General features: G+C 46.2%; 2 protein-coding genes across 12 annotated transcripts in view; one reads left to right on the top strand and one right to left on the bottom strand.

Annotated features, from left to right (window-relative positions):
* Positions 1-1,205: 1,205 nt before the first annotated feature.
* Positions 1,206-9,723, top strand: esr1 (estrogen receptor 1). 10 transcript variants are annotated; one of them, XM_057016984.1, is made up of 11 exons: positions 1,207-1,319; positions 1,395-1,516; positions 1,953-2,368; positions 3,079-3,305; positions 3,945-4,061; positions 4,472-4,662; positions 4,772-4,925; positions 5,954-6,092; positions 8,111-8,244; positions 8,737-8,920; positions 9,016-9,723. In XM_057016984.1, exons 3-11 carry the CDS (start codon positions 2,079-2,081, stop codon positions 9,305-9,307), a joined length of 1,728 nt encoding a protein of 575 aa, XP_056872964.1. In that variant the 5' UTR covers positions 1,207-1,319; positions 1,395-1,516; positions 1,953-2,078; the 3' UTR covers positions 9,308-9,723. The 10 variants fall into 10 exon arrangements, with proteins under 10 accessions (XP_056872957.1, XP_056872964.1, XP_056872960.1 ...); XM_057016980.1 differs by having other exon boundaries at positions 1,220-1,328; positions 1,459-1,512; positions 1,949-2,368; XM_057016979.1 differs by having other exon boundaries at positions 1,221-1,328; positions 1,395-1,512; positions 1,949-2,368.
* Positions 9,724-10,268: 545 nt separating this feature from the next.
* syne1a (spectrin repeat containing, nuclear envelope 1a) overlaps positions 10,269-11,813 on the bottom strand; it is a 91,059-nt gene continuing 89,514 nt past the window's right edge. For both annotated transcript variants that reach the window (XM_057016973.1, XM_057016972.1), the window contains one exon: positions 10,269-11,514. In XM_057016973.1, coding sequence (XP_056872953.1) covers positions 11,247-11,514 — 268 coding nt within the window. In that variant the 3' untranslated portion in view covers positions 10,269-11,246. The remainder of the gene's footprint in view (positions 11,515-11,813) is intronic.

Raw genomic sequence — 11,813 nt, 5'->3', positions numbered from 1 at the left:
TGTCTGTCTCTTCTCATACTTCACTTCCAACCTCGACAAGTAGAAGAATATTGCAGACAGTGTTAGCATTAGCTAATACATCAATCAATACAAATGATCATTTTATCTACCTCAAAATAAATCACACTATTAGAATATTTAAATGATATTTGTAAAGCCTTGACCTTTAGTGTACTGCAGGTCATGCTGGACCATTCATAGGTGGAACGTGTGTTAAATGTCTAGAACGAGCTGGGAGAACCCGAACGGCATAATTTCTGCCACCGACAAGCTTTGTGAACGTGATAATGGAAGATTATTATGGGAAGAAGTTGCATCTCTTCAGCCATTAAGTGATTTAGCCGATTCATTCTTCACCGTTTTTTTTTGTGTGTGTGTGTGTGTGTGTGCGTGTGTGTGTTCTGTTCATGTCACTGGAAAGGAAATGCATAAAAATCTATTTATCATCATCAGGACTACTTGCTTGCCACTTGACCTGACCATGTCCCGAAGATCGGGTTGTTTTTCTCCAGAAAGATGTTGCACAGAGCAGAAAAAAAGAAAGTTACTATGACAAATGCTCAGTTTTAATTTCATGCACAATTGGCCATTAGCGTTAGCGTTCCATAGAAAAAATGAAAATAAAAATTGCGATGTGCATCTTTAATTTCAAAGCACCTCATCTGAAATCTTATCTGTCTTCAGTAGTTTTTACTGTTTTTACTGAATCCCTGTCATCTTTTATGTCTTTTTTTTTTGAGGAGGGGGTTGTTTAAATGTTAAGTTGTTTTTCAAAGTAAAATTTAGTTCTGAAATATCTAAGGCCAAAAGATTCAGCCACCTGGAACATGAATATTGACTCTCAAATGTTTATTTGCACAAGTCTCCCCCCCCCCCCCCCCCCGACCTCCAGCCCACCTCCTCTCGGACCCCATCCCTGGTTTATTTCACTGCAGCAGCGCTCCGCTGTCTGTCGACTTGTCTGTCACGTTAATTTGTGACATATAATTCGTGAATACTTTTAACGTGTCTCCGTAAAACCGAGCCGAACAAAAAAAATTACCTCGTCTGATTGCGTAATTGCTGGCTGCTGGAATGGGATTTGACCTCATGCTCTATTTGCTGTGTTATGGTGACCTGGCACTTTAAACACGCAGCTTATTGATTTTTTTCCTGCATCTTTAATTTGTTTACCCCCCCCCCCCCCCCCCCTCCACTTTTTCTGTTAACCAACCCACTGTTCCCATTGTGTCCAATGAGCCCAGTCGCCTCATTCGCCTGATGGTCGCAGATGAGACTCCAGCCGTCGCCGCCGCTGAGACGGTCGGAGGATGATTCAGGTGTGAGAGGTGAGCGAGCAGCCTGGCACATCTGTTTGTCCTCATTGCTGTTTAAACTTGATTTGCTCGTTTCAGATGTGTTGAAAATGTCCCTTCTGCGATTTCGAACCCTAACCTGCTGAACCGCTCGACTGTTTAGGTTGTTTTCTCCGGACAGCAGCTGCAAAAGCCAGTGAAAGCAAAGGGTGAAGAGGCGAGTTATTTGGGAATCACTGTTTATCTCTCCATCCTCCTCTTTCTCTTTCCCACAAGGCTTTTCCTTTCCTCCTACACAGTAGTGTGTGATGTATTAAAGGAAGTGAGGGAGAGGCTCTGCTGACAAAAGAGGGGGGGTGGGGGGTAAAAAAAAAACCTTTCCCAATCTTGGGAGGGCGCCTTTCTGAAAAAGGGGGTCCTTTTCTTGGGTTTTGGACATTAGTGGGCAGAGACCAGAGGCAGAAAGGGCAATGTGAGACAATTAGGGACCCTTAAAGTTGTCCGTCTGGCTTTAATGGAAAAAGCACAAGAGAGGCAAAAAGAGAGCAAAGAGAGAGGGGGCCGCACTTGTCTCCACTCCCCCTCCCTGCAAATTGGATAGCAAGTCTAAATCATGTTGCATATCAGTGCTGTTGTGCTGTAATGTTGCTCAGGCAGAGCCCGGCGCAGAGCAGGCAGAGCTGTGGACCAGTAGTCAAAGCCAGGATTAGCCCAGCCTTCACAGAGCTGGAGACCCTCTCCCTGCAACGTCCCTCACCGCCACTGCGTGCCCTCCTCAACGACATGTACCCCGAAGAGAGCCGAGGGTCCGGAGGGGTAGCCAGCGTGGACTACCTGGAGGGGACGTACGACTACGCCGCCCCCACGGCTGCCACGACCCCGCTCTACAGCCACTCCAACTCGGGCTGCTACTCCCTGGACAGCCACGGACCACCGTCGGACGGCAGCCTGCATTCCCTGGGGAGCGGGCCGACCAGTCCTCTCGTGTTCGTGCCCTCCAGCCCCCGGCTCAGCCCCTTTATGCACCCACCCAGCCAGCACTATCTGGAAGCCACTTCGACGCCCGTCTACAGGTGAGAGAAACGCAGCTTCGCATCAGCGGAATGGAGGAAAAGCTTCAGTCCTGCTCTAAGGGAAAGGTTTTTTAACTTTAGAGAAAGGGGGCTTTTTTTCCCCTGGATTTTTACATTCGCAGTTTAACTCTTCACTAAGTTGTGCCAGACCAAATGTTTGTTCAGCTTATATTTGTTCACTGGTGATTAATTGATTGATTTTTATCGGAAAATGGCCCATTGGCGTTAAAACCTGGAAAGCAGCAACCTATAAGTAGCACAAATATATGTGTAAACATTCAACCAGTCAGTTCTGTCCTCGCGAGACGCCTCCAAACAAACACAATTATATAACCTCAATGCTCCATTTAATCTTCTGCTTTATACAAAACACCGCCATTATCTGTATAGAGAGGATCAAGGTTTGCTGTGGTTTCCAGTTCCAGAGATTAAGGACTTTGTCGAGGGCCTTGAGAAAGGAACAATACGTAAGAACAACAGAAGCACATGAGGGCTTGTTTCCTGGAACAGGTGGAAAATTGTCCTCCGCTCATTCCATTTTCAGGATTAACGTCTCTGTGCAAAAGGTCTAATTAGTGATGTGTGGGGAGTTAATCGCAGCCTCCCCAACCCCATCAGAGACTTTTGACGGCAGCCGGGATGTTTAGTCTTCACACTTTTGTTTTGCTCACGTGCGGTCGAGCGAAATCGGAATTTTCTGAGATCTGCAGGTCCGCCATCGTGTCCAGTCAGGACTCCGTCTCCAGGGAGGACCAGTGCGGCACCAGTGACGGAGCGTTCGGCATGGGGGAAGCAGTGGTTGGAGCGGGATCTGCCGGCTTTGAGTTGGCCAAGGAGATGCGTTTCTGTGCCGTGTGCAGCGACTACGCCTCCGGATACCACTATGGTGTGTGGTCCTGCGAGGGCTGCAAGGCCTTCTTTAAGAGGAGCATCCAGGGTGGGTAACACATCTGCACCACATCAGCCGGTATTATTAAAAAAAACATTCATCAAGGACTTCCTGGAGTCGATCAGGCATGTTTTTATATTTATATTTACTGCATGTGGTTTTATTCATGCAGAAAGGGACATTAGGGAGTAGAATATACCAAGTTGAAAGAATTATGAATCATCGGCTCTCAGTTGCTTCTAAATTTGGACGTTTTTAGGGCCGTATATGTTCATCATTTATTTCTACTTTCTGATGAAACAAATATAACAAAGTAAAGAAGAAAATATTTAATTGAAAAGGTGAAACCGAGCCCTGCGGATCATATTTTTGAGTTTGTTTAGTTTTTTGTTGTTGTTCTCATAAGTCGCGGCGTTCAAATTTCAGGTACACCTGCTCTCCGCAGACTAATCTCATTGCTTAGTCATGTTTGTGATGTCGGGGCGTATTGATGAAGTCTTGGAGGTCTGGTCATAAGGAAACCGGTAGTCTCCATGGCGATGACAAAGCCAAGACGGCACGTTCTAATTTCCTCTATCTCCTATCCATTTAAAATGGGAATGGAGTGTTCTTGGCTAATAAACAACTGACATCTGAACCAAATGCTGCAGCGAGGGTCTTGAAGTAATAGATTTCCTTCCATTTCAGGTCACAATGACTACATGTGCCCGGCAACCAATCAGTGCACGATAGACAGGAATCGGAGGAAGAGCTGCCAGGCCTGCCGGCTGAGGAAGTGTTACGAAGTCGGAATGATGAAGGGAGGTTGGTAGAGACCCTCCATTACCCCCGAAGAAGACGAACCAAAAAAATCTATATGATATAATGTCATTCAGTTGGATTCAATCATCTTTTTTAAAAGTTTTTTTTAATGTACTTAACCTGTAATTAGGAGTTTCCAAAGGGAGCGTTGATAAATGATACGAGCGTCAGCCGCAGCATTTAAACTATTTGACCTTGAGTTGGTTTCCTCTTCGGGAGTGGAGCTACGGTCATTTGTGACGTGCATGTGTGTTGTTTTCATACTTCTGGAATTCCACGATCTATTTAATCTGCACTCTTTAACCCCCCCCCACCCCCCAGAATATTAAATTGAGAAAAACATGTGATGAGGGTGCGTTTGGTTATCCGCCGCCTCCCTACAGGTTATTTTCTATTGTGCTCTGTGCCCGAAGGTGTTCGCAAAGACCGTATCCGCGTAATACGACGTGACAAACGGACCCCCGGAACCGGAGGCAGAGAGAAGAGCTCTAAGGATGTGCAGCACAAAACAGCGCCCCCTCAGGACAGGAGGAAACAGCACAGCAGCAGCGGTACTGGTGGTGCAGGAGGGAAGTCTGCAGTGCCTGGACTTGCTCCTGAGCAGGTACCGGATATTTTGGATCCAGTTCTGATTGTACGGAAGCCAAAATTAAAATTATAACTGATATCCTGGTAGCAAATGTGCTTATTGGGCTGAACTGCTGCTTCGCCAGATACTCTTTCAGCTTCAGGGGGCCGAGCCCCCGATGCTGTGCTCCCGCCAGAAGCTCAGTCGACCCTACACCGAAGTCACCATGATGACCTTGCTCACAAACATGGCCGACAAGGAGCTGGTCCACATGATCGCCTGGGCCAAGAAAATTCCAGGTACGTTTGACATGAAAGGAGGACGAAAAGGCAAGAGATTAAATTTAGACCTCAACATCTGGCTCACTCACAGAAGCCATGAAGTTTTGAGTTTATAATCCCTGATTTTAATTGCAGTGGACATAGGACAAAGGTCAAGGTCACCATAATCCAACATGATTGGGAATAAGGGAAGGGATTTTCTCTAAAGGTCACAGTGCCTTCATGTGCACAAGCAGCAACGCTGGAATCCCAGGATTCCCTGAATGCCCCCCCAAGTGTAGTACAAATATCACTCAAGGACGCAATCATATTTTGAAGGTCATTGGTCACTGTAACCACAGGATTAGGAAATGTTTTGGAGAATAAACAGTTCTTTTTCTTCCAGGTCAAAGGTCAGTAACAGTGTGTTTTCAAATCACAAATGTGTTCATATTAAAAAAGAGAATTTTTTTTTGAACATCACTGTCTGGTGGCTGAGGTAAAAAGATGGAAACACACACACACACACACACACACACACACACACCCATTACAGGGATGGTAATTACAGTCATCACCTTTCGTCTGATTGTTTCCCCAATCTGCTGGCACCCCATAGAGCTCAGTGCAGGATAGGACACATTTACACACTCGGCCACGCAAGCAAAAGCTCTTAAGTGAATAAATCCTGACTTTGAGGAATTACGAGTGTGTGCGTCACTAAAAGCCCTGAGGTGCACGGTTTAATTGCCACGGGTACCAAACCGAGAAGAGAGGGGGACAACGAGAATGAATTGGCTGTAATTACACACGAACGGGGGCAGCTGAGTGCGAGCAATGAGGCGCCTCATGAGAGCAGAGATTGCCGATGGGCTCTTTTGAGCTCATCTGCTCCCAGAAAATAAGAGCATCATCATTTAGACCCGTATTGGTGCTGAGCATCAATATTGCTTATGGTGAATATACGTGTCCCCTCTTAAGTTTGGGTTATTTGGGATGTGTTTTTATGGTTTTAATGGCTGCGTTGCAATAAAAGTGTGTGATCGCTGCTGAAACTTTCCTCCTAGGTTTTGTGCAACTGTCCCTTCACGATCAGGTGAAACTCCTAGAGAGCTCGTGGCTGGAGGTGCTGATGATCGGGCTCATCTGGAGGTCCATCCACTACCCGGGAAAGCTCATCTTTGCGCCAGACTTGATACTGGACAGGTACGGAGAGGAATTCGCTCATTTTGCACTCTCTTTCCTTCCTTCTCACCCTCACACGTATCCTCAGAGTGACACATCAGCATTGTAGATTTTCCATTTCACACCTTGCCAGCCATTGTGCTGTCTCCGACACGCCCGTCGTAAAGTGAAAGACTAATTACATGTTCCCTGTGGAGAGGAGAGCAGCCTCTTTCTATCCTGAAATACTCCCCCTGATCATTACGGTGCTGAACAGGCGCCCAGGACCGAAATTTAATCAAAGCCTCAAAGCATAGATAGACGGAAAAGGAGGAGTGGCGGAGGCAGGAGGGCTAAATGACCAACAGACATGCATGGAGACGCGAGACGTGTTTTTCCTGCTTTTCAGGGCACAGCCTGTTCTTCTGCTTCCTCCCCCATGATCAAAACAAACAAGCTCACCAGAGCCAGTATCTCTCTGAGAGAAAAGAGGTGGGGAAGGGGGGGGGGTATCAGGGAGACATGCAGACTGTCAGACAGAGAGCTTTTACCCTTCACTGTGTCTGATGGTCCCAATTTAAAGTGTATTAGAGTATTATCTCTGCTGCGTACACCCCCCCAATTGGACATGATGGCTAAAATACAGCAGCGTAGAAATTAAAGATTCCCTCTTAGCTTCAAAGTTGATCCTGCATCAACTGGACTCTTCAGTTTCACTGAAGTGTCCCGAGACAAAAACTGGACCCAACAAACCGAACACCAAGCTGGCAGGTAGGGTGCAAAACTCTGGGGTTTGAGTACTGGGAGCAACAGGCCAGATTGGCTGATGACTGGGAGGGTCACAGGTTTACTGGTTTGTCCTAATTATGGAGCAGACTGTGACGCCTCTGCTTACTCTGGTCGCTTTACCTTTAAAGGACAATTCCAGACCCATTGTTAAATATTTGGTTATTATTAAACAATGCACTATATTCCATTTATATTCTCTCTCAGCTGTTTCGGAGTTATTTTGTCCCAAAACTACCACTGTGGCACATCGCTAAAACCCGAAGCGAAAGCACCCGTTTTCCTTCCTAGTCAGTTAATGGCATCAGCGGACTTCAATAAAATTTTCAGAAAATAGTGATGACGGGCCAAGTGGGCCAACAGATGACTGAATTATGGTGATGTTCCGGATCCCAGAGGGGCTTTTTCCTCTCTTCAGGAAGTAAATCACCCTACTGTGTTACGTAACCCTGTATTACTACTGTCTGTATGTGTACATATATATTCTATACTATGGGTGTAAGTCCCAATATGTGGGAACACGACCTGCTTGGTGGAGCTCTGCGATTTTGTTTGTACTTTGCAATTCACTGTATTTAAATTTGCCCATTCGCTCAGTAAAATGCTCTTAAAGAGGCAAATTCACTGGGAACATTACTGACAAAAAGAAATCGTGTAATTCATCCGAAAATGACCGAGGAAGCCTGGCAACATTTACCAACTCACCCCTTTTAAATAAACCACTGTCAGCTATTCAATTACCCTATTATGAACACATCTGTGTGTGGGCGCGCGCCTGTAGCCAGTGCAGCAGCCCTTGTTGTTGTGCAGGTTGCTGGTGCCGGACTTCTTGCTCCCAGAACAATGCAGCTCCTCTATGATCCGAGTGGTGCAAAAGCCACAAATCCGGCAGCCAGCGGTGGATTTGACGACATATCAGACTTCGCTTGATATGTACAAGTTACCTCGGATCTTTTCCCCGGCCAGATGCGCCCCAGTAATCCAAGTGCCTCTATCGGTGCTCCTCAACGTTCTCCCCTTTCATTTTCCGACAAATCAAATAATTCCTCATCCGAGAGGACGCCATCGTCTCCTCTGGCCGCCATTGTTGTTTCCCGAGACGCTACGATGCGGTCCTAGCGTGGTGTCAACACTTTTTAAAAACTGTTTTTTTTTTCACAAAAGGACATCGTGAAATATTTTTTTTTGTGATGACATATGTATTGATTATTAAAAAGAGACCATTAAAAAAAACAGTTCTGGAATTCTCCTAAAGCCGATCCCATTTTCCCCAGGAATGAGGGCGACTGTGTCGAGGGAATGGCCGAGATATTCGACATGCTGCTCGCCACCACGTCTCGCTTCCGCACGCTGAAGCTCAAACCCGAGGAGTTTGTCTGCCTCAAAGCTATCATTCTGCTCAACTCTGGTAAGGAAACACACGCGTTTACAGCGTGGGCAGCTCCCTAGGATCCAATGAAGACCCCAGTTTAGTGTAAACAGAAACATTCCAGATCCGTTCTTTATTTCCTTAGATTTATTTGGAAGCACGTCTCCTTGTCCAAGGGTTCTGTTTCCCTCCCCAGAGTAAAATACTGAACACTGTCGGACTTCAACCACGGAACTGTAGCTCATTAAGCAGCGTTCCGGGGAGGCCTGCACCATCAATGTCCCTGATAGTTGTTCCCATGACAACATGGGATGGTACAGACCCTGTGTTCTTCCCAGAAATTCCAATATTCTACACAGAAAACTGTCACACGAGCAGCAGAACACTGACAGAGCTGTTAACCTTCTGCTCCTGTCACATTTCTGCCGTTTTAGACGTTAAAACCAGTTTTAGGATGTTTGAGTTTAGTCTGGATGAAAAGTTCTCTCCCACCTCTGTTGAGACGAGTTGGCCGTGTCCGTCTTCCGTCAGGCGCCTTTTCTTTCTGCACCGGCTCGATGGAGCCCCTCCACGACAACGCGGCGGTGCAGAACATCCTCGACAACATCATGGATGCTCTCATCCATCACATCGGCCAGTCGGGGTTCTCGGCCCAGCAGCAGTCCCGGCGGCAGGCCCAGCTGCTCCTCCTGCTCTCCCACATCAGACACACGAGGTGAAACTTTGGTTTATTACAGCGTATAAACAACTTCAGCCGTTGGGCTTATCGACCTTGAGGGATTGCCGACTTCCTCTCCACCGTTTCTGCAGCAACAAAGGCATGGAGCATCTGTACAGCATGAAGTGTAAGAACCGAGTGCCGCTTTACGACCTGCTGCTGGAGATGCTGGACGCCCACCGCGTCCAGCGCCCGGAGAGGCCGGCCGAGGTCTGGTGCCAGGCTGATGGTAAAAACGGCGGCGGCGACGGCGTTTGGAGCGCTTCTGTAGCTGGCTGCAGCTCGGGTCCCCAGTCCAGCCACAACAGCCCCAGCAGGACCCCCACCGGTCCGGGAGTGCTGCATTACGGAGGCTCTCGCTCCGACTGCACCCACATTTTATGAGAGAAACCCGGAGGAAGCAACAGCTGAAGGTCAAACACCATCTGTGCATGTGTGTTTATGTGTGTGTGGGTGTGTGTAGTCCAGAACGAAAGGAGAAACACAAGAATACCTGTTGCATTTCACTTAATTCTTTGAGGTAATTATTTATAAATGCAGTAATCTAGTTCTGTTTAAAGTCGCTCTTTCATGTCGCGTCCCTGGTTTCCAGTGAGCTCCCCCACTCTTTCCTGAGGTGTTATGTCATTTGATGCCAAACATTGTGATCTACAATGACGTGCAGCTAATTTTCTCTTCACATTTGCTTCAACCAAAGTGCACTTCCTTTTCAGATTTAAGGGGCCGTCTGGCATTTTTACTCTCATACTAAGGTGATTTCAGACGATGATGAAACGGATTAAACTTTAAACGGTTGCGTATTTTTTGTGACTTTTTTTTTGTGACTTTAGAAATCCCAGCAGACATGCTCATCTTAAAATTAATTGGGTGTGGGTGTGTGTGTGGGGGGGGGGGGGGGGGGGAGGAATCAGGGAGGCTTGAACTGATTTACTGAAAAAAATCACATCTCAATCACATCGCATAGATGCCACAGTTACTGTTTGTTCTTTCATTCAGCATAGTTAAGCTTCATTAACGTACCAAAAAAATAGAACTGCTTCATTTCTGTCAAATGTTTCCATGGCGACTCTTTTCAACAGCTTGAAAGAAGTTTTTTTTAGGCGAAAACCAAACCACAGAAAAGCTAATTTTTTTGAAGATTTAAGCAAATATTCTTCTAAATGGATGCAAATAGAAATGCCTGCACTACAAACATGCAGCTATAATATTCTGTCCTTAAATCTTTGTCTTGTTTGAAAGCTTTCCATAAAGCCGATTAAGCCGTTTGAGCCATTAAATCCAGTCCAACCTGACCTCTCATTTGTTTACTGTGCATAAAATAAATGTAAAAAATGAACAACCAAACTAAACATTTCATGTTTTATTTTAACAAAAAAAGGAAATTCTTTGTGATGTTGTTAAGAAACTGTACATACATAAATAACAATTTTAAGATTTCTTTACAGGATCTGTTATGACAATGCTGTGATGTGACTTCACCAAAGACTCGTTACAAAGCTCGCTAATTCCCGTCAAGGCCACCTACCAGAACGCTACCAGTGATTGTGGTGCTTTTTTAAAAGCAGAATTTCACATGCAGGCTGAAAAAAGGCAAATAAAAAAATAACTAGCTGTATTCAAAGGCATTTCGACAAAATATACACATCATCGGAGGCTCCTGAACGAGCGTTCAGCCCACTTCCGGTTAGCTCCTTTTGATTAAATACTGAAATTCAAGCGAAACACAACCTTACAAGGACTTCAGGGGGGGGAAGTTGGCCATCTTTGCCAGACGGCTTCAGTGCGGTACCGTCGGCGGTGCTCGTGTCAGTGCTTCGGCTTTTATCGCTAACGTGTGAGGGCCAGACTCAGGTGACACTTCCAACTCCCTGACGTCTGTGCTGGTTCATCCTTCAAGTGTGAGCAGCTTCTCTGATTACAGGAACGTCTCAAACTCACGGCAGCGCTTCAGGTTCAGTAATTATAACTTAATAAATGACTAAACACTTAAATAAATAGCAGCAGCACTGGGTTCCATGGACAAAAAGCACGTTGGCCTTTGGTATATAAAGAGTGCTTTTTGTTTTTGTTGATTTTCATAGGTGGATTTCAGAAACCTTAAAAAACAGGATACATATTTAAGTTAAAACGGGATGGGGGGTCTCCAGATGAAGGTCCATTGGTTCTGGAGTCGGGGTTTTAAAGGGTTGAGAGTGTGTGTGATGGTAGAGAAAAACATCATTCGTATAGCAGTCTCTTGATTTAGGGCACAAGGTGTCAAGGAAACATTCACCGGAGTCAGTGGAGTCCTTGGAAAAGCTGTGGACAGATTTTTGGCTCCCTCTCATATGGGTGGAGGTCCGTTCATGTAGCGCAGCATGGGATGGAAGGAGCGGGCAAAGTTGTTGGCGTAATGGCAGCTGTAGTCCTCCTCCGTCATGGGCACCATGCAGGCCAGGCCAATGAGGAGCAGGAGGAGGAGCTGGATGAAAAAAGCAGCCCTGAGCACGCGGAACAGGAAGGACGGAGCCTTCGTGGGGGACGACAGGACGACATCCGGAGAGTCAGAACGGGAGAAAGCGCAGCCAGCGGCGCCTGGCGATCTGCTCTGGCTGCAGGAGGACACAGACACGAGTTCAACACAGGAGAAAACAGCTGCCGGTTTTGTGCTTCCAGCAGACCTAACAAAGTCTAAAAAACAATACCTCTTAGAGATCAATCGCGTTGGTCAGCAACAGTGTTTTATCATTAAATGATGATAAATCAGCGGTTCTGGATCGAATATTTTCTAGCTGCATTAACAGGTTTGCAAATACTCTGACACTACACACAGGAAATGAAAAGTACTGCAAAAGTGCATGAAATGGACCCAGTGAGAGGGATTTGGCACACGTGTACATTTGACCTACAC

This window comes from Takifugu flavidus, chromosome 19 (assembly GCF_003711565.1).
Source record: "Takifugu flavidus isolate HTHZ2018 chromosome 19, ASM371156v2, whole genome shotgun sequence".
NCBI classification, from domain to species: Eukaryota; Metazoa; Chordata; class Actinopteri; order Tetraodontiformes; family Tetraodontidae; genus Takifugu; species Takifugu flavidus.
The sequence above is the reverse complement of the archived record's forward strand: the minus strand, read 5'-3'. Positions and strand labels throughout refer to the sequence as shown.

Bases quoted from the DNA above. Each gene is read 5' to 3' on its own strand.
- esr1 (XM_057016977.1), top strand. From the start codon at position 1,938: ATGTTGCTCAGGCAGAGCCCGGCGCAGAGCAGGCAGAGCTGTGGACCA. The intron at 2,369-3,078 runs GTGAGAGAAACG...TGAGATCTGCAG, and splicing joins ACTTCGACGCCCGTCTACAG to GTCCGCCATCGTGTCCAGTC. The intron at 4,926-5,953 runs GTACGTTTGACA...CTTTCCTCCTAG, and splicing joins CTGGGCCAAGAAAATTCCAG to GTTTTGTGCAACTGTCCCTT.